Source organism: Macaca mulatta, chromosome 3 (assembly GCF_049350105.2).
Source record: "Macaca mulatta isolate MMU2019108-1 chromosome 3, T2T-MMU8v2.0, whole genome shotgun sequence".
Classification (NCBI taxonomy): Eukaryota; Metazoa; Chordata; class Mammalia; order Primates; family Cercopithecidae; genus Macaca; species Macaca mulatta.
The window spans coordinates 40,144,479-40,171,732 of record NC_133408.1 but is presented as its reverse complement, the minus strand read 5'-3'; the positions used below and the strand labels follow the sequence as shown (position 1 = coordinate 40,171,732).

Here is a 27,254-nt window from a genome sequence, read left to right as displayed (position 1 = left end):
TGAATCCGATATTAATGTTGTCTGGTAACAGAAGTTTTCCTTTAACAACATGGAACTCTGTTGAATCTGTTGCCCCGTTGGCTGAGCCGTCTGAAGTCGGTGCGGTGGCAGCTGAAGACGCCGCTTCCCCTGGGAGGAAGCCTCTGGCTTGGCAGAAGGCACAGCCCTTGATTGAGGGAGTGAGGCGCCTTTGCAGGGACCCCCACACCGCACCTGTGGCTCTCTCCTGCCCCTGTTGGCTGGCCAAGCAGCCTCGCGACAGTGTGCTCATTGTGAACGTTCACGGGGCAGGCCAAGGCTTTTGTTCCAGAAACACTGACTTCGGAAATGGCCGGTGGTGTGTGTTGAGCATGGCAAGAAAGACTTACGTGTGTTTAAACTTCTTGAACAAAGCAAGCTGATGTTTCGAAGGCTAATGACTTTGCTATGATCAATGTTCAGGAGAAAATAGGGTTTGATGAAATAGAAAGATAGGAGTGGCAAGTGACGTGCTTGTGCCCCATATGACTAAGCGATGACCTGGCCCTTCCACACCAGGGCCTCTGAGCAGCCAGCGTTGCAGATACTGGGTCAATTTAGATGGGACTCCTGGAACTGTCAGTCCCCCGGGAGAAACACGAGTTCTGTGTGCCCACGATCATGGTTCCCGCTACTGTGTCCAACAATGTGCCGGGTTCCGATTTCAGCATCGGGGCAGACACAGCCCTGAACACTATCACCGACCTAAGTCCGTGTGTGCCCCACCAGGCGGGCGCCGGCTGACGCTAACCCGAGGGCCCCGGCCCTTTTTATCTACCAGTGCGCTAGAAACAGCCTTTTACAAATACCATGAATGAGAGCTTCTCGTTATTCCCCCCACCCCCAGAAAATTACGTTTTTAGACTCTGAACATTTTTGATCTCATTCTCAAAAAAGTTTTACCGCCTCTTCTTCTGTGTGGCCACCGGCGGGGACGTAGCGTGGCCAATACCCCGGGAGTGCCCGTGAGTACCTGCAGTGCTGAGGAGGGCTGGGCCGCACTCTCTGTAAATGCTGAGCCTACATTTCTTTAAGCCTCCAATACCCATTATGATGAACCCCTGCCTTGATGCTGAGGGTAGAAATTGAACCGAATATTTTATAATTGTAGTCATTGTTCTGAACGCACCATTGCATTTGTTATCTCTTTGGTCTTGGCTGTTGACCTCATTTTCCCCTTTGTAAATTGGGGATGTTAAGTTACATCTAAGGCAATATTGGGGCTAGTTGAGTATTTTGCCAAGAGACAATAATAAAACATAGAAATATATTCTTCTGGTTTTTTGTTTTGTTTTGTTTTGTTTCTTTGTGAGACAAGGTCTTACTCTGTCACCCAGGCTTGAGTGCAGTGTTGCGATCTCGGCTCACTGCAGCTTCGACCTCCTGGGCTCGGGTGATCCTCCCACCTCAGCCTCCCGAGTACCTGGGACCATAGGCACGTGCCGCCATTCCTGGCTATTCACGTGGGAGTCTGAAGATGCGTACCTAATGCAGGAAGCATTTCATTTTTTTTAAATTTTAATGTCTAAAATTTTTCACTAATTCTCAAGTTTTAATTTTTCTTGTGCGACTTAGTTCTCAGGAATATTTTTCAGTTTTTCTTTCTTTCTTTCTTTTTTTTTGGAAACCCTTGGCATGAAACTTATTTCTGGCACTGGTAAATAAAAAAAAGTATTTAACATACAGCACCTATAGTAAGTAACGCTTAGCACTCGTTTCTTGCTTTTCTGAGCATCTTAAACTCTCTTCACTTTCTTTGCGAAGGAAACCTGCCCAGGTTTTCCCGTGTTCACTGGCTTTGGGGGCAACTTTCACCTTATTTTTGGCAGTCACTAATCTCTGACCTAGATGTTGCTTCTGTTTTCCCAGTGACGGGTGTCACGGCTTTGCTGCTGCGGGGCGGGCCCGGCTCTGGGCTGACCTTCACGCTGGGAACATGAACATGAGTGTCTTGTTTCAAAGAGGGGATTCCAGCATGGCTTTCCCTGCTCTTTCACCAGCTTTAGCTGAATTTTTGGGTCTGTGAAAGTTGGATGGGCAATGGGAGGGATTGAAGCTTCTTTTTTCCCTAATTGTTACCTAATTGGATCTTCCCAGAGGGAATGGGTGGAGAATTTGAGAGCAGTCACTGCAGTTAGCTGAGCATCTGAAAGATGTGGGACAAAGCTGGTGTTGAGCTCCCTGTGACTTTTTTTATTTTCAAGTTTCCACACAAAGCATAGGTCCTTGTGGTATGTGATGTACACTTTCAGGCATGAAAAAAATCTCTCTTTAATTCCAGGGTCCTCCGCTATAAATAACTTTCTATTTGTTGTTTTTCAGATTGTAAATATGTAACAAATGTGTAGGGTCAAAATTTGAAAACCAAAATACGTGAGGCAAACACCCCACAAATGATCAGTTCCACCCCCTTTGACTTCCCTTGGAGGGACTGTGTGATTTATTATGCGATTGTTTTAAATTCAGTTTTTCATTCATTCGAGTTTCTCAAAGCTAGGTTAAACAATTTCATTTTCTTTCTTTCTTTTCTTTTCTTTTTTTTTTTTTTTTTTTTTTGAGACAGGTCCTCACTCTGTTTCCCAGGCTGGAATGGAGTGGTGCAATCACGATTCACTGCAGCCTCCACCTCCTAGGCTTAGGCAATCCTCCCACCTCAGCCTCCTGAGTAGCTGGGACTACACGTGCATGCTACTGTGCGCATCTATTTTTTTTTTATTTCTACAGAAACGAGGTCTCCCTGTGTTGCCCAGGCTGGTCTCAAACTTCTGGGCTCAAGCAGTCCCCCTGTCTTGGCCTCTCAAAGTGCAGGGGTTACAGGGATGAGCCACCGCGCTGGGCCTTAAGTTAACTGATTACAATAGAGAAAGAACTGGAGCGTGTAGTTAGTTGAGGCTCCCGTTGGCCAGGCACAGCCACCTTGGTAAGTGTATGTGTGTGTCCTCATTGCCCTTCTGATCCTGAGCTCCGAGAAATGAGGCTGTCTTGGGAGTGCTGTGGTTCTAGTCTCGTGATGGGTGAGTGACGCCGGCCGATCAAGGTCACCCTGGCGAAGGCAACAGCTGCTCAGGAGCCAGGACAGGGATGAGAAAGCTGCTGAGGGTCCCTCTGTGGACCCCTGAAGGGAGAGGGACCGAGATGTGAACATGGCAGCTGTTTTCTCCAGAGTCCTGTTTACTGACGGCCAAACAGGATGAATCCTGAGAAGGTTTGGATTGGGGTCTGAACTGGGCTTGTCTGGCTGTAGAACAGGAGCTGGTGACGAACTCAGGACATGAGGGCGTGAGGCGACTTGATGTGGATGGCTCCGGGTCGCTCCAGCCACTGTCCTGCAGCCGTCAGAGGCTGAGGATGGGTGGGAGTGAGCGTCTCTTCCCTGTCTGGCCACACCCTCTGTGCCCTGTGACTCATGGCCTGGCCCTGGGCAGCATTTATGTTTGGGGTCTGTGGATGGCTCCAGTTGTTCAGTAAATTCGGTGATTCTCATGGGGTGATTGTGCCCCAGGGGATGTTTGCACCGTCCAGGGAGGTTTCTGGTTAGAACTGGGAGAAGGGATGCTCCCAGCCTCTGGGGCTGGAGGCAAGGGACGCTGCGGAAAGTCCCTCCAAGCACAGGGCGGGCTCCATAGTAGGAGTCTGGCTCAGGACGTGGCCGTGTTGTGCCCAGGACGCAGCCCTGGGCGGATCTGATGTGGTGAAGTCGTCATCCTCACTCGTGATTTCCTTCTTGCCAGCATTGATGCTTAGATGACGCCACAACCCCTCAGAATCTATGCGGTGCTGGTGAGTGGGTCTTCCGGGCAGAACAGAATGAATGAAATACCTCAGAGCAGGTGTTACACATTCTCAGGATATGGCTGCAGGGAGTTTCTGTTGGACTCCTTTCATTCCCTAGCACTGGCTGGTGCATTACTCTGTCCTGTAAGCTTGATCAGGTCACATCAGAAACACAGTAGGTGGGTGCCACGCTGCTGTCAGGTGTCACGAAGGTGACGGTGACCACAGCCTTGTGAGTAATTCCTTGTCATAGTGGCCCCACCACGGACCCAGGGGCCTGGCTGTGTTCGGTCTTGAGAGTTTTATGCTTTTCTGGGCAGGGTCTCCCCTGTCTTGAAGCTTCCCTCTCCTCTTTTGGAGACTGAAGGAAGGAGAAGAGGAGCGATAGGGAAGGAGGGGAGAGAGGATTTGCAGCAATGTGGCCATTCCCACAGATTTCAATGTGGAGTTAAGGAGCCGAGACCTCCCCCACCTGCCCTCTTGTGTGCCTCAGGCACCAGGTTCCACACACCCTCCGGCTTCCGGTGAGGGCTTCTTGGAGACGCAACCAGCTCCCCGCAGCCAGTCTTGGTCAGTCCTGAGCTAGGGTATTCCCCAGGAAAGGAGTGACATCACCTGTCTGAAAAGCCTAAGGAGCCCCCCACATGGTTGGTGGTGCTGACGGGGCCACATCCTGGGCACCAGACCAGGGAGTATCCCCCAGATGAGTGTTTCTGGCTGGCAAGCAGGCTGGCATTTGGATTGAAGTCCTGCACAAACTGCCATGGCCAGATCCTGCAAGGCAGAGCCTGTACAGAGCAGCCCAAGAGCTGGGCATGTGCTGGGCCTGGGAGGACGTGGAGGCCATGTCATGGGGTGTGGGGGACCCTGCTCACAGCTCACCTCGTGGTCGCCCAGCACTGACCCATCCACCTTACCCTCCTACCCACCACGCTGTGAACTCATCTGCCACAGATCTCCACCCACTGTCCGAAGCCCTCGGCCCACAATGCTTTGGGTTGCACCAGGGCTGCAGAGCCTGGGTCACTCACTGTTCAACTCTCCTGGGGCGATGTGGGCCCGGCCCTGCGTCCCAACAGTAGCATTTCTGCAGCACATGTGGGGATATTCACAGTAAGCGGGACAAGTCCAAGTCCATAAACAGTTGGTTTTGCCGCCAAGTGGATGACAAAAATACCTTGCTGTGTGGGGCCGCTTGGAGGGGGGAACAGTGAGCGTGTAGACCTGTCCTGCTGTTACCTTGGTTATCACGTTGAGGTGGAGTCTGGAAAACCCCGGTGCACATGGGCTTCGGAACCGCTCCCCTTTTTGACACCAGAACCCATTTCCCAGTGGAACCCCAGAGCAGCAACTCGGGCTCTTGCTCGCCTGTGTGGCTTTGTGTGTGGCTTCCTGCTGGTGAGCAGAGATGTGGCGTGGGGCTGAGTGTGGCCCGCCGGTAATACAGCTGCATGCCTCCTTCCCTGCCTGAGCGTGGAGGCTGCCTCTGCACGATGAAGGCTGTCACTTGGTGTGGTCCTTACAGCTGTGGGCCCCATCCCACTGGTCGTGGCCTGCCTGCAGAAAGCTATAGGACTGGCTTTGCCTTTCAACCTGCTGATCGCCCTGGCCTCCCTTACCCACGATGAGATGCCAAGAGCTGAGCTGTCCCGCTCGTGACTAACTCGCCACTGCCTACAACCTGCGCTGCTGCCTGCCTCACACCCACCCTGCTGTGCTGCCTGCAGGCCTCCCCTTTCACGAGGACCTGGGCTGTGCCCAGGCAGCCCCCTGTGTCGCTGAGGCCTGTCCTGCTACCGCACGGCCTCCAGAGCTCCCCTCGGCCCCTTGACCGGCATGAACCGGCTTCCCCTGGTGATTCAGGCCCCTTCTGTCCCTTCCTGGACCGCAGCGCAGGCCCTGGGGCTGGCAGGTGAGCACGCGGCACCCCCCGCTAACCGCTTGGCCCTGCTGCTTCAGGCTTACAAAAGCGCGTGCGACATGGCCGAGGCGTGAGGCCGCCGCCAGGAGCTTTGCATCCCCCTGTGTGTGGTGCCGGCCACGATCAGCAACAATGTCCCGGGCACAGAAATAAGCCTGGGCGCTGACACTGGCCTGAATGCTGTTGTCTGGGTAAGAGAACCCCGTTTCCTCCCATTGCTTTCTTTCACTTATTTTAGCAATTTGTTTCTTCTGTGCTAAGAATGAGCCAGATTTATTATTACTCTTCTCCACCCCCCACCCCCACTCTTTATTAGCTTGACTTTATGTCGGTCACACTGGACAGAACAGGGTAAATTTTGTAGCTTCTCTGCCTTAGGGAGAATCTGTCTTTATTGATTAAAAGTGAGATGATATATTCAGTACTCAGGGTCTTGTCTCTATCGCACCTAGACTAGGGGAGCGGTGAGCACCATTTCTCTGGAGCCTGCCTCTCCTGCCTGCGTTGACTAGCGAGGCTGCAGGGCCAGCTGTGGGAGCCCGCAGAAAGGGGTTTGAGTGCCTGGTATGTACGAGCTCTGGGACACAGCCGTGTCCACTGCGGGCCGCTGCCTGGAACCACAGCCTTCCTGGTGAGACGAGAGGTTCTTGAGAGAGCTGAAAGCAAGCCCTTCTGGGCAGGTAGCTTCACCAACATGTGCTTTGGGAGGAGTGGATCCTGCCGGTCATGGGCGTGGTGCTGACACCCGCATGGTGGCCCCTCCGGTCCCTGATAAGCTGACCCACCTCTATGGTCAGGAACTGGACATGAGGACCTGTGGGAGTTCCACAGGCCTTTGCTGCAGAGAGGGTCCTCACTCAGCTGCAGACGGGACGGTGGCCATCTTGGCAAGTAGGGTCGTATCAGTGGCTTGGCTGCCTGGTGCCTTCTGAAGAGCAGCCGCTGGCCTTTACCTTAGATGTTCACGTCCAAACCACCTCCGGAGTTTGCGGTGAAAACTCCCAGCCCTGTTGGAGACTCCTTAGTTCAGCTTGGCACAGAACCTCGGAAAACAGCAGTTCTGTTCCGGGTTCTTCAGAACTGACTTCCAGTGCAGGGAAGGGAGCAGAGGGGCCGTGAGGTCGGCTGCAGCCTCCTGTGCCTCACACTCGAGCTGAGGGCCATCTCTCTCCTGGACTTCTCCTTGTTGCGTTCCCTGGTGCTGTGCTGGCCCAGTTCCCTTGCAGAGGCTGGCCCCGACTCGTTCCCTGGACTTTCTTGGGCCCCGTGCTTGACCCCTGTTCATTGAATGCCATTGGGTTCCAGCCATCGCTGGCTTCGCTCTCCTTTAGCACCTTGTAGATGTCCACACATGCGGCGCAGCACTACCCCGGCCAGCGGCTGTGCTTTGCTGCAGGTCCCTTGCTGTAGCAGGGGCGGGACACCCACCCCCTGCCCCGTCTGGCCACCGACTTCAGTAGAGGCTCGGCTGTCGTGAGGGATACCAGTCATGGGAAAACTGGTCTCCCTGCAGATTCACAGAGCAAGGTGGTTCTCACAGAGAAGTCAGTGGCTTTTTTCTACCTTAACGCTGTAGCAAACGCCACCTTATCTTTCACCACCAATTTATAGTTCTTTACACCCACAAAGCAAAGTGCTGGTGATGTTTGAACTGTAGCCTGGGGCTCTCGCTCCCATGGGACTCCTTGGGGAATTTCCTAGCAGGATCGTGTGTGTGCCCTTTCAGGGGGTTGTATCTGCCAGGCGCATCCCATTGTGTGGCAAGAATGGCTGAGGTCACAGGCTCTGCCTGACGAGTGCCACTCACAGCTGCTGTCCACGCAGGGCCATGCTTGGGATCGGCCTTTTTCTTGTCAGTGCTACTTTGACTAATTGCCCGAGGCACGGCTGGAGTGACTTGCTATTTTTAGAAGCTAATTCAGGCTTCAGATGCCATCTAGGTAATGAGGAGAGAGTTCAGGAAAGCTGTATCTAAGCTCCAGCAAAGGCGGATTCTTCCATCACAGCTGTCACTGCGTTTACACTGAGAGGAGCACACGGTCGTGGGCGTGGCTCAGGTGTCAGGGCTGCGCTGTTCCACGCACCCACAGCAGCAGCCTGGCGGGACCAGAACTCAGACACTCTCGGGCACAAATCAGCCTCTTGGGAGAGCTGCTTTGCCTGCAGAATTCTTTTGCTATTAAGCGATGGATGTCATTCTTTGAATGAGTGACAGTAATTCCCCACCTCAGGATGGGCTGCGGGGGAGATTCAGTTGGAAAAATAACCCATGAGGCTTTGTGCCTCTGGGGATCCTGATGCCCCACCCACATTTTCCTTCCCATGCCCAGGATTCTCTAAGACAAAGGGCAAGTCTTAAAGCCTTACGGCATCTTAAGTCTTAGATCGCAATTAGAGACCCACCCAGTACAGGTGGAACAGTGAAACCCTCAGAATTCTACACTGGCCCTTCAAGAAGGCAGTTGTGGGCTCTTTGGACCCTTGACGGGTTTCTGTCCTCCGTCCTACCTAAGCACAAAGACGGGAATTCTTCCCATTGCCTGTTTCTCTCCCCATCTCGGCTTCTACACAATGCAAAGTGGCCCTCTAACTAGAGCCCGTATTCAGTTTTGAATACATCAACCAATTATTTTGGGAAGAAAAGAATCTGTCAAAAAACGAAGTATAGGTTGGAATGGTTTAATCAAGCCTATGTTTATTCAACAAAGTGCGCTTTTAAATTTCATCCGAGGTACTCAAGTGAAAATTTCCCAGTGGGTGTTAAACTTTCATGCACAGACTCTCATGTGGCTCCCAGTCTCAAGTCCACACCCTCACTTCATGTTTTTACTCTTGGCTGAGTCCCATGGAGGCCGGTTAGGGAATCCTGCAGGATCAGCCCTTGACCAGGACGGACGGACGGACGGACGGACGGACGGACAGACAGACGACTGGCTGAGGAATACTGTGCTTATGTCATTCAGAGACAAGTATTTCTTGAGCGCCTGCTGTTTGGGCTCGGCCGGGTGCTGTTGATGGTGCAGTGGTGTAAGCCTAGCCCACAGTTCCTGCCCTCATGGAATTTGCAGCCTAGTGCGGACTGCAAGTGAAATAACCACGAGGTAACTGCAGGGAGAGACACCGGGTTGATTTCTATGAAGAGAGGACATGGGGTGCCCCGAGAGCCCCTGACAGAGGGAACTTTGCACTCCTAGAAACCAGGCGGCGTTTTCCTGAGGAAATGACATTTCCCTCTGGGTCAGAGCTGAGGAAGGTGCCTGTGTGTGTCCCGTGGCCGCTGAGACCCTGACCACACACCTGGGGCTGGAAAATAATACTCACTCTCCCACAGCTATGGAGGGCAGGAGCCATGGACTGAGACCAGAGTGTTTGCTCCAGGAGAGGCCCTCGTGGCCCATTCAGGTGCGCAGAGATGCGGGCCTTGCACGCCTTGTTCCCTGGCGCCGCCTCCTCCCATGTGGGTGTGCAGCATCCTGCTCCAGGGCCTTCAGCCTCTGCACCCCTCATCTGCCGATGCAGGTAGTGGCACTTACGGCCCACCTGGGTTGTCCTCAGAATTCACCTTTATCACCGCATGAGGGAACAGTCCCAGGTTCCAGGGATTGGGACCGGGATTCCTTTGGGGGTCGCTCTCCCGCCCATCACTGTGCCTGAATGTGATGCACACAGCGGCCAGCATATCCAGAGGCCCCAGGAGGACCTGGGGTGGCTGGAGCTAGAGCGGGACCTGGTGTCAGAACCAGGCGGAGCAGGGAATCTCGAGAAAGGCTTGACGTGTACTTGAAGTGAGCAAAGAGTTTTCAATGGATCAGATGAATGTTTTTTATAGATAGCTCTCCAGTCTGTGTGAAAAGATTGGAGGGTGCTGGGGTGGGAGCTGAAGCCCAGGTAGAGGCTTTGCAGAGGCCCCGCGAGGTGGGGCCCAATAGCCACCCCTTCTCCTCCCTTTGGCTATTGGGAGCCATGGTGGACTCATAGCCTGTTTAAGATATTGTGAGTAATATCGTCTCCCCCTCTGGAAATAATGAACTCTTTCACAGACGGGTGTACACCTTCAGTGTATTGCTCAGGAAACAGTGATATAATTCTTAAACATCAAGAATCGATTGTAATAATTATCAATAATACTATTAATTAATATTTTACCATTAATATGGATAATTATTTTAAATAGATGATGGATGACAAAAATTAATTTTTAATAATATCATTTATTAATGTTACTAATTTTTAATATTGTTTTTTGCCAGCATCACTTAGTATTGATTTAAGTAAGATTAATTGTTGATATCATTATTTTATTAATAGTGTTAATATTATTAATTAATACTCATCGTTAATATTCTGAATCAGTATTAATATTTAGTATCTTTGTCATTAATGTCGATGATTACTAATTTTTATTATATTTATTAATAATTAATAGGCTTGTTCCTCATATCCGGCAGGGAGAAGATGATATTATTCCCAATATTGCAGAAAGTGTACATTCCTCTATGATGTTTTTCCTAATAACCAGGGGGTAGAGGATGACATTATTGAAACTACCGCAGTGTGTGTACATCCTTTCGATCATCTTGTTCCTTCTATCTAGGGTACGAGAGGATGATATTACTCCCAATATCGCAAGGGGCGTGGACCTCCACTGTGATATTTTCCCTCACATCCAGCCGGGGAGAGGAAGATATTAGTAAAAGCCAGCAGGGAAGAGGAAGATATTACCCCCAATATCACAGGGGTGTACATCACCTTGTGATATTGTTCCTTATATCCTGGGATGGAGAAGATAATACTAGTGGCAATATCGCAGGGATTTTACACACCCACTGTGCTATTGTTCCAAACAACATGATATGACTCCTAGTATCACAGGGGGAGTACATCCTCCTGTGATATTGTTTCTTATATTCAAGGGGAGAGAATGATATTACTCCCAATATCGCAGGGTTTGCACACACCTCCTGCGATATTGTTCCTAATATCCCAAAGAGGAGAGCATAATATTACTCTCAATATCTCAGCAGGTGTACACCTCGTTTCTAATATTTTTCATAATATCCAAGATGGGAGAGGATGATAAGACTCCCAATATGCCAAGAAGTGTATAGCCGCCTGTGATATAGTTCCTAACATCCAGGTGGGGATAGCATGATATTACTGCCCATATCGCACCAGTGGTAAAACCCCTTCGATATTTAGCCTACGATCCTGTGGGGAGGGGATGATATTACTCCCAATATCGAAGAAGGTGTACACCCCCCTGAGACACTGCACCCAATATCCATGTTGGGTGACGATGACAATATACTCAATATCACAAGGGATGTACACAAACCCAGGGATATTTTTCCTTATATCTAGAGTGGGAGAAGACACTATTACTCCCAATAACACAGGGACTGTGGCTGTATACCCCTCCTGTGATATTATTCTTAATATCCTAGGGAAGAGAGGATGATACTACACCCAATATCGCAGGGGGAGTACACCCAGCCAGTGATGTTGTTCTTAATGTACTCCATCTCCCTCCACCAGGGATATCGTTTCTAATATCCAGGGGAAGAGAGGATAACATTATGCCCAATATTGCAGTGGAGTGTACACACCTTCCGTGATGTTGTTCCTAGTATCCAAAGGTAGAGACGATGATGTTACTGGCCATATCGCAGGGGGTGTACACCTTTATGTGATATCGTTTTTGACATTCAGTGGGGGAGAGGATAACATGAATCCCAATATCGTTGAAGGTGTACAGACCCCTGTGATGTAGTTTCTAATGTACAGGGGTAAGACCAGAATATTGCTCTCAATATCACAGGGGGTGTAACCACCCTGCCCCCTGTATGTTGTTCCTAATATGCAGCAGTGTGGAGGCTGATAGTACTCCCAATATCCCAGAAGGTGCGCCCACACCTGTGATAGAGTTCCTAATATCCAGCGGGAAAGAGGCTGATTTTACTTTCGATATCGCAGTGGGTGTACACCGCCCCCAACCCCGGGGTATCGTTCCTAATATCCAGGCGGGAAGAATATGACATGGGTGATAATATCGAAGGGAGTGGACACCTCTTCTGTGATATGGTTCCTGATATCCAGGGGGTGAATGGATGATATTACTCCCAATAAAGTAGGAACCGTACAGCCACCCTGGGATTTTGTCCTTAATAACCACAGGGGAGAGATGATATTACTACCAACATTGCAAGGGGTGTACACACCTCCTGTGATATTGTTTCTTATATCCAGGAAAGGAGAAGATGGTATTACTAACAATATTGAAGAGATATACAACCCCCATGGGATATTGTTCTAAAGATACAGGTTGAAAGAGGATGGGACGCCATCCAACATAATAAGGGGTGTACACCCCACCTGTGATATGAATCGTAAAACCTAGAAGAAGAGAGAATGACATTGCTTCCAAAAACACACGGGGTGTACACCTACCTGTGATATTGTTTCTGTCATCTAAAGGAAGAGATGATGATACTACTCCCACTACCGGAGAAGGTACACACCCCCCTATGATATTGTTCCTCATAACTTGTGGGGGAGAGCATGATATTACTTCCAGTATGACAGTGGCTTGACACCCAGTCTGTGATATTGGTTCTGCACACCAACTCTGTGCCCCTCGTTTCCCATGCATTCTCTCCACACTTTTGGAACCTCGTGGGAGGCTTTGTCTTTGGTTACAGATGAAGAGACGAAGGGTCTGAGAGGTTAAGCAAGTTTGTTACTGGAAAGCGGTTCCGATCCAGACCTCAAGAGAGGTTTCCTGGATCTCACAGAAGAAAGAATTCCGGGCGAGTCCATAAAGTGAAAGCAAGTTTATTAGGAAAGAAAAGGAATAAAAGAATGGCTACTCTGGCTGGGCGCAGCGGCTCACTCCTGTAATCCTATAACTTTGGGATGCCGAGGAAGGTGGATCGCCTGAGGTGAGAAGTTCGAGACCAGCCTGGTCCAACATGGCAAAACCCTGTCCCCACTAAAATACAAAAAATTAACTGGGCGTGGTGGCAGGTGCCTGTAATCCCAGCTACTAGGAAGACTGAGGCAGGAAAATCGCTTGAACCCAAGAGGTGGAGGTTGTAGTGAGCCAAGATCACGCCACTGCATTCTAGTTCGGCCAACAGAGCAAGACTCCATCTCAAAAAAAAAAAAAAAAAAAGAAAAAGAAAAGAAAGAATGGCTGCTCCATAGGCAGAGTGGTGCCAAAGGCTGCTGGTTGCCCATTTTCATGGTTATTTCTTGATCATATGCTAAACAAGTTTTGGACTATTCATGAGTGTTCCAGGAAAGGGGTGCGCAATTCACAGAACTGAGAGTTTCTGCCCTCCCTTCTGAGACCACGTAGGGTAACCTCCAGATGTTGCCATGGCATCTGTAAACTGTCGTGGCGCTGGTGGGAGTGTCTTGTAGCAGCTAATGCATTATAATTAGCATATAATGAGCCGTGAGGACAATCAGAGGTCACTCTCCTGGCCATCTTGGGTTTGGTGGGCTTTGGCCGACTTTACTGCAAACTGCTTTATCAGCAAGGTCTTTATGACCTGTATCTTGTGCCGACTTCCTATCTCATCCTGTGACTAAGAATGCCTAGCCTCCTGGGAATGCGGCCTAGTAGGTCTCAGCATCCCTTTACCCAGCCCCCATTCAAGATGGAGTCGCTCTGGTTCACGTGCCTCTGACAAGTTGGCCTGGGTAGAGTGTTCTCTAGTGTGGTTGTTGGAGCTGTTCCTAGAAGTAAGAGGTATTTTCAGTAGGAAACAGGTCTCTGTTAGCCCGGGGACTGGCACTCTGCCCCAGTATGTCGGCCTCATTTTAGTGATGGCAAAACTGGGGCTCAGAGACATCAACTCCCTCATCCCGAACCCCCAGACTGTCAGTGGTGGGCTGGGGTTTGAATGTGGGGCTTGAAGACCCATCATCTCCTCTGGTCCCCCAGTCTCTGCTGCCCAAGAGGAACAGGATCCCAGGATCCCGGCCCCTCATGGCACCAGTCAGGGTGGGTGGAGATGGGGAGGCAGAGTTCCAAAGCTCCCCAGACTCTGAGGCAAGTCGGGGACCAAGAGCAACCCGGACCTGGGGGCCCCACCCCGAGAAGAATGGCTGCAGGCCCGGCCCAGTAGGCAGGAGGTCTGTGTCCTCAGTCAACGTGACGGCGCTTCCAGCTGCTCCAGCCAGGCCGTGCTGTCTTCACGTTTCCAATCATGCGGCCTCCTCTCCAATTCCCAAGCCCAACCCACAGAGACGGCGATCTGGGGTCTACATGAGGTTTGTCAGCAGCTCTGAGCTGCTGCTTCCCGCCAGCCCCGCGGCCGGTTCTGGAAAGCTCTCTGCTGCCCCCTGGTGGGGAGGCTCAGGGTAGGGCTCTGGCTGCAAGCATGGGGTCCCAGAACCTCTTGATTCTGTCACCTCTGCTGGGTGGAAAACCAACCCAGGACTGAACCAGCAGATGGGTGCCTGATTCCTTATTATCAGAGCTCCGCCCACTGGCAAGTCTCTCTCCGGGCCTCAGTTTCCCCTTCCGTTAAACGAGGGGCTTGGGGGATACCAAGAAGGGGTAACTGCTTAGTGAGGATGGGAGGTTTCTTCTGGGGAGATGAATACATTTTGAAACTAGATGGCGAGAGTGGTTGCACAGGACTGTGAATGCACAAATGCCACCACATTAATTGCGTTGAAATAGTTAATTGCATGCGATGTGAAAGTCACCTCATTTAAAGTGTGTAAAAAAGGGGCCTGGGAGAGTGCAGTGTATGTGAGAATCACGTGGGACACCCATAGTCTCTGAACCTCGGTTTCCTTGCGTAAACTGGCAAAGAGACCGTGTGAGCCGTGTTCCCTGGGGCCAAGAGATTCCAAGAAGGAAAACCTGGGATTCCTGGGACTAGGATGAGGGCCAGGGGCCGGAAGGGGAGGGGCATGTGGGGATGGCTGGGGTCAGCCCAGATAAGGCTTTCAATACTGGGTAGCAGCGTCTACACAGGCGGAGAACCCTGCATCTCACTTCCTGCAGGGCTGACCAGTGGCCAGAGGTGGGACTGGCCAGGCTCAGCCCAACCAAGTCTGAGAGCAGAGGACACTGAGTGAGGGATCCCCGTCGCCACCCTCACTGGCCTGTGGCTCTCCTGACACCACAAGAGAGGTTCAGGAGCTGACTTTGGGTCCCAATGGGGGACACCATCCAGGCTACAGGCTGGCAGGGTGGTGTGGTGGTCAGTGTACTGGGCTCTGCGTGTCTGCCCCTACCTGCTGTGTGACGGTGGGCCAGACACCTAACCTCTCTGTGCCTCTATTTCTTCAATGGTGAACAGGGACACTAGCAGCCCCCACATCCGATCACAGTGGCCTGAAGGTTAAAGGCAACGGCGGCACGAGACGTACAGTAAGAGCTCTGAGCAGGGAGAGCAGGGAGCTGCCCAGGGAGTTCCACCACCATCTCCCATCTGGCCGCTGAGGAAACCGAGGCTCATGGTGACCTGGCCAGGTCTGTTGGACTCAGGGTCCTTCTCATCCCGAAGATCAGAGAGCTGTCACCAGGGAAGGAGCTGGCCCCTAGACACAGCCCAGGAAGCACACAGAGAAGGATGCCCTGGGGACTTCGGTATGTTATTGCAAAAAAAACATTAATTGCTATTTGAACTCTGCTTTCATGCCTCCATTTCCCAGAAAATGAGCCACGGAGACACCAGGAGAGGCAGGAGACCATCCTCCTTGCACAAAACCCATTCCCTTGGATGCTGTCCTCAGCGAGGGTGGCTGAGGGCCAACCAGGGGGCCCACCCGCAGAGTGGCAGAGGAGGTAGGTTGACCCTGCGGATGTTGAGCTCTGTGGTGAAGGTCCTGGCCTTCTGGTAGAAGAGGATAAACTTCTCACGGTCCAGGAGGAAGTTGTGGGAGATGGTGGCCGGCCACGTGTAGGTCTTCAGCTGTGCCCTTCTTGTTGCCCAGGTCCATGGCGGCTGCCAGGGCCAGCTGGTAGTACCCGGCTGCATCAAACGGGTCCTGAAGGGGACAGGCCATGCTCAGCAAAAGGGGGACTCGGAGCCCGTCTTCCCAGAGGCCGTTCCTGTCTCCAGGTCATTCCACATGTCCAGCCAATGCTGGCTCACCCCATGAGCCCCGAAGCCTGTGACACTGCTGTGGTCTCAGCTGCAGGAGGTGGGGATGACCCTGACACCCCTGGAAGCCTTCCTGAGTGTCCCTACGCCCCACTCACCCCAAGCCTCCTGCCCCAGTCCCACCCTCTCTGCAGGCAGTGGCTGCTTTCCCCATGGGCTGAGGTCAGGGCAGATCCTGCCTGCTCTGACAGTTCCATGCAGGACTCGTGGCTCCAAGCCACAGCAGGGGCACAGCGTTGAGTGACCCAGGCTCCCCTCTGGCCCCTGTCCAAACTGACCATTTCCAGGCCCTCCACGGGACAGGCCAGGTACAAAACCATCTCACAGGTGTCCTCCCTGGCAATGATCCCTGAAATATTGATGGAGTGTGACTCCCCAGACATCCACTCCTGTTTTCAATGCATCTTTGGCTCAAACTCACCATCCCTGGGTTGGGATGCCGTCTCCCAGACCTCCTCCTTGACCCTCCCATCCCCCACCCGGCACCTCTTCCACATGGGGGTCACCCAAGGAACCTCTCTAAGACCCATGCCTGGCCTGTTCCTCTTTGCCATCTCAAGATGGCTCCCAGGGCCAATGAGAAAGTCCAAGACGCAGCAGTCCATTCCCTCACTGCCCCGCCCCACACACAGAGCAGGGGCGTGAGAAGGCCCCGAGTCACCGCCACTGCTCATCCAATGGCCCCCGCCCAGCCGAACACTGGACTCTGTGCTGGGTGTGTGGCTGAGCCTAACGTCCTTGATCCCAGTCTGAGGGACCTGGGAGTGAACACTGACCACACAGCGTGGCCCGGGCTGTGGCAGAGGGAAGCCCAGGAGACCCCAGACTCAGCTGGGGATGGAAGGCAAAGGCTTCCTGAAGGGGTGGGGGCTTCCCAACTAAACAGGAAGGAGCCAGCCAATGCATATGTCTCTGCGTGTGCCTGTGTGTGTGCCTGTGCGTGTTTGTGTGCCTGTGTGTGTGCACGTGTCTGTGTGTGGGCGCCTGTGTGTGCATGTGCATTTGCGTGTGCATTTCCATGTGCCTGTAGTGTGTGAAGCAGCTGTGAGCAGCAGGCTGAGCCAGGACACATCTAATCCACCCTATTCCAGGGCTCACTCTCAAGTGTAGACTAAAGGGGACCCCATTTTAGAGGTAATCAGCAAAGATGCCCATTTACCTCTGCTTCTCTGCCAGCCTTCCAGGCCCCATGCAGCCCGGCTTTTTCTCCCACTCCTCTGGGCCCTGGGTCCAGGGTCTCCTATACAAGGAGGAGGGTGTAGCCTTGGAAAGACAGCCGCCCTTGGGGAATTCTGAGGGGGCCTCCCTGTGGGAAGCTGGCCTGCGCTGACAGCATAGTCACGATGAGGCCCAGAGGGCTGTGCATGGGAAGGAGGTGAAGGAGGCCTCTGCCCCTCGACCTCAACCGTGGACTTTGGCCTTTCAGGTACTACTTGGCCCTTTCCTTTCTCCTGGACAGGGGGAGTGGGCGGCAGGCTTGACCAAGTGAGATAAAGGCCTCTTCTGGGAGGTCGGTCCCCTTGGGTCCCAGGAGAGACCCTGGGCAGTGAGCAGTGTCCCTCTGGGTCTGACACTTGGCACCTCCCTGTCTGGCTGGGACTTGGGAGGCCACAGGGACCACTTCTGATCACCAGGTGTCGCCAGCACTGGGCAAGGGCCTCCCGGGCAGCCCCAAGCCTGTGGTGGGGGATACGGGGCAGGGTCTTAGGGCTGCCCCAGCTCCTCATGTTGTTCTAAGGCCCCCAAGATTTTGGCCCCTGGACTGGAGTGCCCTGGCCTCTCAGCCCCTAAGGAGCACTGACGAGGTGCCAGTGTGATGCTGAGGAGGGGTCGTGCCTGCTGGGCAGAGGGGTAGAGACACCCCAGGTCTGAGTCTGCCAGTCCCAGCTCTCAACCCCTGCAGGGCTGGGGGCAGAGGGAGCACAACACCTCCCCTCAAGACAGACCCGACCCAGCAAGGTCTCAGCCTGGCTGGCTGGGCCCCCGCCCCACTACACCTGCCCTAAGCTGGGGTTTCCCTGTCTGTGAACCCAATGGTAAGACACTGGGGTCCCACCCAACCCTTCCTGGGTGGTGTGAAGATTCAAGGTGTCTCGGGACTCCAGGAAGGAGTTACTCAGTGCAGGCTGGCACCCTGGGCAGGCTTCCTAGAGGAGGTGCCAGGATTTGGGTTGGATCTTGCAACGTGGATTCAGTGTGAGGATGATGCCGTCCTCTGAAATGTCCTTCTCCCGACCCTGTTTTCTTTGTTAAATGCAACTTGACACTTGACTGTCAAGACTCAGTTTGGTGTCACCTCCTCCAGGAGGGCCCCCCTGACTACAATCCTCCTTCTTTACCCAGAGACCACCATTGCCCACTCATGTGTCAGCCTCCCTGGCTGAGACTGAGTTCTTGAGGGTGGGGCCTGGCCATCTTGGGAGCTTGGTTGTATCTGCTAACCTTGCCGGCTCCTCCAGCTGGGTGCAGAGCTCCAGGGAGGCCACTGGGCCATTCCTAAGGAAGGCTGGAACCCAGGCCTCTGGGGTGTGGGTGGAGATCCCACTCCAAGGGGTCTGGGAACACCCCGTGCCCTACCCCTGCCACCCACCTTCAGGTCATAGAAGATGATGTCACCGAGCACCAGATACATGTTCACGTAGTAGACGGTCTCCTCGTCGAACTCCAGCAGCGAGTTGCAGAGCTACAGGGCCTTGAGGTATAAGTGCTCCAGCAGCTTGCCATGGCCCAGCCGGTGGTGCAGGGCGGTCAGCCGTGGTAGGCCATGCGCTCGTTCACTGGTCCCCTGGGTGCAGGCCAAAGGTGCAGGTGTGAGGACGTGGCTCCCTGGGGCAGGGAGGGCTCAGGCCCCTCAGGAGCAGGTATGCAGACCCCGGGCTGCATGCCTGGCTTGCCTCCAGGCACCTGTGGTCACCTGGGCAGCTCTGGCCAGTCCCTTCCAGGTTCCCAGACTCACTTTCCCTTGTGCAAAGCAGAACTAATAAGGCCTGCCCCTGTCTACTGTGAGGCTTTGGAAAGTCGGACTTGGATGGCCCAGTTCTGTGTCTACACAGAGCCACCTGCCTTTGCTCACTGGTTTTAACTAGGAGAACCCAAAAGCCATGCAGTCCAGGTGCTCCTGGGCTCCCCGGCTCCAGGCAACCCACAGATGTGACATCCGACTCCTCCTGGGTGTGGCACGATCACAGCCCCCTACCTTGGGGAGTCAGCTGCACACCTACTGTGTAATGGGCCACGGGGCACAAGGCGCTGGGGCATGTGGCCTGCCTAGGGTTCCCTGTCTCTGGAGGGGGACAGACGACCCTGGCACAGCACCAGGGGATGCCCGGCCTTAAGGGGCAGACTGCTGGAAGGGGAACTGGGATTTTATCAGCCAGAGAGCTGTGTGGTTGATGATGGTGGGAAGGGCACAAGAGAAAGGGAATGTGCCACTCAGCCTGGCACAGGGACCAATGAGATGCCTGGCATGTCTGGAAGGCAGAGGGCACACTGGGCGGCCCTTGTGGTCAGCAGCAGGAACAGGCAGAGGAAGCAGAGCTCAGGCAGGCAGGGAGCTCTGCACTGCGTGAGAGACCTTGGTCTGTGCCCCACAGCCGGATAGGGAAGCCCGTTGGGCAGATCTGCCTGCCTGGACAGGAGACCAGGAAAATCCAGCAGCTGTTTCAGCTCCTGGCCTGCAGACCTGGAGGCTGGGCTCTGGCAAAGTGTGGGTCCTGGCAGGGTGGGGGCTCAGGGGACTTACCCAGAGTGATGCTGAGTGCTAGGGCCATGTAGGCAAACTCCAAGCCCTCCTGGGGCTTCTCCAGTGTGGCCAGGAGTGCCACCAGCTTGTTGCACAGCTGAAGCTGCAGCTCCACCTTGCGGTTGCCCGTAGTCACTCCAGGGGCAGGGCCTGGTCCTACCACACAGGCAGGTGGGGTCAGGTTTCCCACAGCACCCACCTTGCCCAGGGCCCTCCTCAGAGCTCAAACATGTACTTGGAGCTTCCCATGCCCCAGCTACCCCTGCACCTCGACACAGCTCTGTGCTCTGGGATAACACACAGTTCAGACACCAAGTTGGGGGCTGAAGAGTCACCTGAGGCCCATCCAGCTACACCTGACAGCCTCAGACCAGCCTCTCCCACCTGGGCACCGGGGGTCTGACTGGGGGGAGCCAGCACTCCTCTCTGCTCTAAAAACACCACATTTATCTGTGCCCAGGGCTGAGCAACACTGTGAGCTCAGAGGAAGGGAGAAGCTGTCCCACTTCGGGGTACATGCAGACCTGGGTCTCCCACTGATGCTGTGTGTCCTTTGACATGTCCCTGTGTCTCTCTGAGCCTCAGTTTCCTCATCTGGAAGATGGGGACAGGACTTCTCACTCATGGTTGCTTGAGGTCATCAGGTACAAGGGTAGAACCATTGTCACGTCCAGGCCCCGAGCGTTTGTCTCGGGCAGGGGCATGGTCAATATCATTCCCGGTGAGACCACTTGGAAACTCATCATGTGCATGGGTGGCCCTGCCTCCAGGTGGGAGACCTCTACCCTGCCACACCTGTGCCTCAGCCCTCCAGGTGCCCCACTGAGGCCCACCCACATCAGCCCACAGGCCAGCTCACCCGGTAGAAGGACATGCCTTCCTCCCGCTCCCAGGCCCCATTGAAGAAGATGTCTCCAGCTGCCTCAAACAGCTCCAGCCCCAGGTTGGGGTCGCCTGTGTACAGGTCCACATTCTGTGCCACCTGAAAGGAGACAGAAGTTCCCTCAAGACCCACACCTAGTGAGGTGGCCACGCGCACCTTTGCCAGCCTCCTTCCTCTCACACACTACAGGTACACCTGAGCATTTTTCAGACCCTGTGCATGAGGGCTGCCCCCACCACTGGCATGAGGACAATGAACTGATGCACCTGAGTGCCAGGAGGTGACAGAGCAGCTGCAGCCCAGGAGCCCGATACCTGTGAATCCTACCACCAGGGCTAGCCCTAGCCCACTCCCCCTGCACTCAAACCAGTCTCTGTGGCCCCCAGATTGCTGGGAGCCCAGCCCCTGGTTCCTTTCTGCGTTGCCACATCCCTGCCACATCAGCAGTGTTTGTGGGTGGGCCTGGTCCCCTCTTGGCCATGAGCTCTTGATCCTTCTCCTCAGCTCAAGGAGGTATACAGCAGGTGCTCAATAATGAAAACTTCACCAGGCTCGTGGGCTTCACAATTTGTTCCAGATCACACTGTGTTTGGGAAAGCCTCTGAAAACAGTCACTATGATAGATTCATTTTGTAAGGAGATGTGCCACGTGTCACTTGGAGCAAGTTCTGTGTGTTAACTGAGTGGTCGCATTATTTGAGCATGTGCTGTATACCCGCAGATGCTGTGCACTGTGAGGGGCCACGCCTCTGCCCTCAGGGAAAAGATGCTGGCCACTGGGGGAGGATGTGAGGGAACCAGTTGGAGGGAGGGAAAAGGCACACAACAGGTGCTCAGCAGTGGTTTAGGAATGAGTGGATGGATGAATGAATGGATGAGAAGATGTAGACACATGGATGGAAGGATGGGCCTGTGGCTAGATTAATGCTTGGATGCATGGATGGATGGATGGATGGAATGATGTGTGTATGTCTGTATGTATGTATGGGTGGGTAGATAATGTATGGATGGGTGGAGGGTAGATGATGTATGTACATGTGGATGGATAGATGGTGGATAGACGAATGTATGGATAAACAAATGGACAGATAGATGAATGGAGGGATGGATTAATAGGTAGATAGGTGGGTGGATGGATGATGGAAGAATGGATGGATGAACAGGTGGATGGATGGATGATGGAAGCATGGATAGATGATGGATAAATAGATATGTGGATGGATGATGGATGGATGGAAGGATGAACGGACAGATGAATGGAACAACAGGTGAATGGATAGATAAAAGGATGGATAAATGATGGATGCAGGGATGGACGGATGGATGAATGGACAGATGGATGGATGATGGATGGATGGAAAGATGAACAGATGAATGGATAAATGGACAGATGGATGAATGGTGGATGGATGGAAGGATGAACAGGTGGATGGATGGAAGGATAGATGAACAGGTGAATGGATAGTTGATGGAAGGATGAATGGACGGATGGATGGATGAACAGGTGAATGGATGGATGATAAATGGATGAAGGATGGATGATAAAAGGATGGATGGATGGATGATGGATGGAAGGATGAACAGATGAATGGATGGATGAATGGATAAATGGATGGATGGAAGGATGAACAGTAGATGAGTGGATGGATGGATATATGGTTGAATGGATGGATGGATGGAAGGATGAACAGGTGAATGGATGGATGATGGAAGGATGGACAGATGGATGGAACAACAGGTGAATGGATGGATAAAAGGATGGATAAATGGTGGATGGAGGGATGGACAGATGGATGGATGATGGATGGAAAGATAAACAGATGAATGGATAAATGGACAGATGGATGAATGGTGGATGGATGAATGGTGGATGGATGGAAGGATAGAAAGATGAACAGGTGAATGGATGGTTGATGGAAGGATGAATGGACGGATGGATGGACGAACAGGTGAATGGATGGATGATAAAAGGATGGATGATGGATGGTTGGAAGGATGAACAGATGAATGGATGGATGATGGAAAGACGGATGGATGGAAGGATGGATGAATGAATGGATAAATGGATGGATGGAAGGATGAACAGGAGATGAGTGGATGGATGGATGGATGGAAGGATGAACAGGTGAATGGATGGATGATGGAAGGATGGATGGATGAATGGATGAACAGGTGGATGGATGGTCGCTGAATGAACGGATGATAAAGGAATGAATGAATGATGGATGCACGGATGGATGGATGAATGGAAGGATGAACAGGTGAATGGATGGATGATAGAAGGATGGATGGATGGAAGGATGAGCAGGCGAGTGGATGAATGATGGAAAGATGGATGGATGATGGATGGATGGAAGAATGAACAGGTGAATGGATGATGGAAGGATGGAAGAATGGATGGAGGGATGGATGAACAGGTGAATGGATGGATGGATGATAAAAGGATGGATGATGAATGAATGGATGGATGGACGGACAGGTGAATGGATGGATCATGGATGGATGGAAGATGGTTGGATGGATAACGGAAAGATGGAAGGATGGACGGACCAAGAGGTGAACAGAAGAATGATGGATGGATGATGGAAAGATGGAAGGATGGATGGATGGATGGATGGACGAACAGGTGAATAGATGGATGGAGAGGTGAATGAATGGATGGTTGCATGGAAAGATGAACAGGTGAATGGATGGATGATGGAAGGATGGATGGATGGATGGAAGGACCCACAGGTGTATGGGAAGATGATGGATAGATGATGGATAGAAGGATGAGCAGGTAAACAGATAGATGATGGAAGGATGAATGGATGGGTGGATGGACAGAGAGTGAACAGCACAGGGGTCCTCTTGCATCCCTTGTCACTCACCTGGATGTACAGGTCCACCAGCTCGCTCTGCCGCAGGATGTAATAGATCTTCCCTGCTTGCAGCCAGGCATGCGCCGCCTCCTCTTTCCTCTGGAGGTCAATGAAAATCTCCAGACTTCGTTTGGTGTAGTCCAGAGCGGATTTGTAGGCCCTGGAATCAGACGCAGGTGTCAGAACAAGGGCTCTCATCCTCCTGGAACCAGTCTGCCTCCTCCCGTGGGTCTGGCGACAGATGAACTGGAATGTGCAGATTGGGAACAGCCCTCTTGTGTGTGCAGTGTTCTGCCCTTCCCAGGCTGCTGGGAGGGCCAGGGTGAACACACACGGCATGGAAAAGATGAAGGACATCCTTCTGAGGGAATCAAGCATCATGCTGCCCTGTGGCAGGAGGAGTGTGCTAGTCCATCTCCCCTGCCTCCCAGACATGGCCTGTGTCTTCTCCAGATGCACCAGGAGCTGTTAGTGTTCAGAGGCTATCTGGGCCGATGATTCTCAAGGTGTGCAGGCATCACAGTCACCCGGAGGCCTGTCCTTATAGCTTGCTGGCCCTGCCCCCAGAGCTTCCGGCTCCACAGGCCTGGGGCAGGCCCTAGAACTCCCACTTGCCACAAACTCCTAGGTGACATGGATGCTGCTCTACTGGTCCAGGGACTACACTTTGCGAAGCATAGCTCTAGCACACTGGCCCATTTTCCTTCTGTGAACCTGAGGCCAAGACTGGAGCCAGTCTCCCAGGTCCCCATGGAATCTGGCTCCTTCCCTGCTCTCTCAGTAAGTCCAACACTCGAGGGGGTGTGACTGCAGCAATGTCACTGGGCCCTATGGGTGGGGTGGCCAGGGCCATGGTTACCCCACCAGGTCAGGATGCTTGGGGGAAGGGGAGTAGGCCACATATGGGACGTGAGACCTTGAAACCCTGCCCCAGGGAAGGAGGTGACACAACTGGCTTTGTCTTCTGTGGGAGAGAAGCCACAGGTGGCTGCTGTGGTCACATTTAAGGGGACAGATGAAAGCCAGGAGTGAAGATTCAGGGCAGGCAAAGATCAGATGACAAAAGCCACCATAATAGGAAGAACAGCCCAGAGTGCACGTACTGCCTCTGCTGGGGTTGAGATGACCTTTGACCCAACAAGGGAGGCTCAAGCTGGGACTCACGGGCCAGCAGCAGCCCTGGGACGACCCCAGGCCCACCAGCTCAAAGCATCTGATGCCAAAGAACCAAATGATCAAAAGGAGAGGGGCTGATGGCGCCCTGAGCCAGCTTCCCTGTGCCCCCCTCCCTGCCCTGCCCGCCCCCACCTCCACCACTGCAAAGCCAGCCCTTACCACTCCGTGCCCAGGGACAGGTAGAGCTGACTGATGGCCTCCAGGAGCTGCCCCTCCAGCACCTTGTCAGACACCTTGCGGGCCAGGGAGAGCTGGAGCTCGTGGTAGATGACACACTGGGCCTTCCTGGGCATGATGACGCTGTAGAAGTAGCACAGCCACTGGACGGCCCGCAGCTGGCCTGGGCAGAAGACAAAATGGAAGATGTTAGTCTCCCAGCATTGAAGCGAGGCTGGCTGTTCTCGGAGGCCCCTGCGCCATGCTTGCCTCTTTCACCTCTGTGAGCCTGGGTCCCATAGGCGGGGAGCCTGAGCGCAGACAGGCCATGCACCTGTGCAAGGGCAGATGCCAAGCACACCGTGACATGGGCACAGCTTGGTACAGATGCTCATGGTACAGGCCGGCCTTCTTTACAACTCCCAGGGCTGAGATCCTGGCCAGGCTCGGCCCCTGCACCAGGCCATTTATTTCTGCTTCACAAAGTCCCTCTGGTCAGGACCAGGGCCACCTTCAGCCTGAGCTGATGAGGCCAGGGGCACAAGTAGCCCCTGTCACAGATGGAACTCGCAGAGAGCAAAGCCAAGCGTCATGTCTGCCACACACGGCATCATGTTGGGGGAATGGGGTTCAAAGCCGGCCCCTGGCGTTCCCACACATGCTTCTCTCATGCAACCAGGCTCCCAAGCCACAGGCTCACTGGCCTCTCCCAAAGCCAGGGCGCTGGGAACAGTGGAAAGCTTCTGATTTTCTAGTGTGAGAAACGTTCCGGAGATTAATACAGGAAACCAGGTACGCCGAATGGACATCTGTCACACACGCCCCCCAACAACAGCTGAATACACAGTCCTCTCGAGCACCCATGGGATATTCCCCATGACGGACCATGTGCCAGGCCACAAAATGAGCCTCAGTGAATGGAGAAGGACTGAGACCAAAGCAGAGGTGTTCTTCAGCTGTACTGGCACGAACACTCGAAATCGACAGTGAAGGAAATGTGGGAAATTCAAAAATATGTGGAAATTACACACTCCTAAACAACCAGTGAGTCAAAGAGACAATCAGGGAAACCGAAAACTAATTGGAGAAGAATGCAAACAAATGCACAGCCCGGGCCAGCGCGGTGGCTCACGCCTCTCATCCCAGCACTGTGGGAGTCGAGGCGGGAGGATGGCTTGAGTCCAGGAGTTTGAGATCAGCCTGGGAAACATGGTGAAATCCTGTCTCTATAAAAAAAAAAAAAAAAAAAAAAAAAAAAAAAAAATTAGGCGTGGGGGGGGGTGGTGCACATACATCTGTAATTCCAGCTACTCGGGAGGCTGAGGCATGAGAATGGCTTGAATCCGGGTAAAAGTTGCAGTGAGCCAAAGATTGCACCACTGCACCCCAGCCTGGGCAATAGAGCAAAACTCTGTCTTAAAAAAAAAAAAAAAAAAAAAAAAAGCACAGCGTATCAAAAATTCCAAGATGCAGCTAAGGCAGTGCTGAAAGGGAAATTTATAACTGCAAATGTCTACATTCAAAGAAAGAAGAAAAATCTGAAATCAAAAATCTAACCTTCCGCCTTGAGAAACTAGAAAAAGAACTAAACGCAAAGTGAATAAAAGGAAGAAAATAATAAACGTGAGAGTGGAGATGGGAAGTAAAAATACAGAGAATGGAAAAACAAGACATAATCAACAGAACCGAAGGTGGGTTTTTTGAAAATAATAACAAAATTGACAAATCTTTCACCAGACTAACCAAGAAAAGAAAGATGGGACACAAATGACTAAAATCAGAGACTGAGCACCATGGCTCACGCCTGTCATCCCAGCACTTTGTGAGGCGGAAGTGGAAGGATCGCTGAGGCCAGCATTGAAGACCAGCCTGGGGGAACATGATGAGACCCCATCTTTAATAAAAATAAATAAATAAATAAATAATTAAAAGCCCAAGTTTCTAAAATCAGAAATGAAAGAGGAAACATTATTGCCGACCTGACAGAAATAAAAGGATTCCATGAAAACACCACGAACAATTGTACACCAAGAAATCAGACCATCCAGACACAACAGCCACACTCCTAGAAGGACACAAACTACCGAAAGTGACTCAAAAATGACCCCAAGTAAGCATGTGGGGTATCAGCGCCGCCCTCGGTCTCCTCGACCGTTCAGCGCAGGGTGGGGAGACAGGGAAGCATGATCCCCCTTCCCTGGCCTGCATTTCCGAGTCTGAATCCCCCAGCACCCCGGGGAGGGCCTCGTAGGAGGAGGTGTCACAGGCTGTTGTGCCAGGAGCCACCGGAGGCTGCAGTGGGGGCTGGGGCGCTGGGTTCCTGGAGGGTCTCCTTCCAGTCAGAGAATGCCCCTGGGGAAGAAGCCTGGGTCAGAACCCCCCACCCCTCCTTGGGCAGATATGTGGGACCAGGGCCCCTTCACACGGTCCTTTCCAAAATCTCATCCCTCCTAGGGCCAGGAGTGGGTGCCAGGCCTGTGCTGGGAAATGGGCAGGTTTGGTCACAGCCCCTGGGGCTCTGGTCCAGGCCACAGGAGGCACCTCTGAGTGGTCTCACGATGCCATGACAAAGCGCTGCAAGGCAGAGGGGACCCAC

The 27,254-nt window shown here is 52.9% G+C and overlaps 1 protein-coding gene and 1 long non-coding RNA gene across 3 annotated transcripts; one reads left to right on the top strand and one right to left on the bottom strand.

Annotated features, from left to right (window-relative positions):
* The first annotated feature begins 15,033 nt into the window (after nucleotides 1–15,033).
* On the top strand, nucleotides 15,034–16,226 carry LOC144340142 (uncharacterized). The gene is made up of 3 exons (XR_013415867.1): nucleotides 15,034–15,206; nucleotides 15,389–15,521; nucleotides 15,671–16,226. It is a non-coding gene; the product is annotated as an uncharacterized LOC144340142 (long non-coding RNA).
* Nucleotides 15,310–25,915, bottom strand: LOC144340141 (SH3 domain and tetratricopeptide repeat-containing protein 1-like). Of its 2 annotated transcripts, XM_077997969.1 has the most exons (4): nucleotides 24,662–25,858; nucleotides 23,336–23,486; nucleotides 18,431–20,564; nucleotides 15,310–15,724 (listed from the first exon to the last, which is right to left on the bottom strand). In XM_077997969.1, exons 1-3 carry the CDS (start codon nucleotides 24,793–24,795, stop codon nucleotides 20,421–20,423), a joined length of 429 nt encoding a protein of 142 aa, XP_077854095.1. In that variant the 5' UTR covers nucleotides 24,796–25,858; the 3' UTR covers nucleotides 15,310–15,724; nucleotides 18,431–20,420. The 2 variants fall into 2 exon arrangements, with proteins under 2 accessions (XP_077854095.1, XP_077854094.1); XM_077997968.1 differs by having other exon boundaries at nucleotides 23,336–25,915.
* Between the last annotated feature and the right edge of the window lie 1,339 nt (nucleotides 25,916–27,254).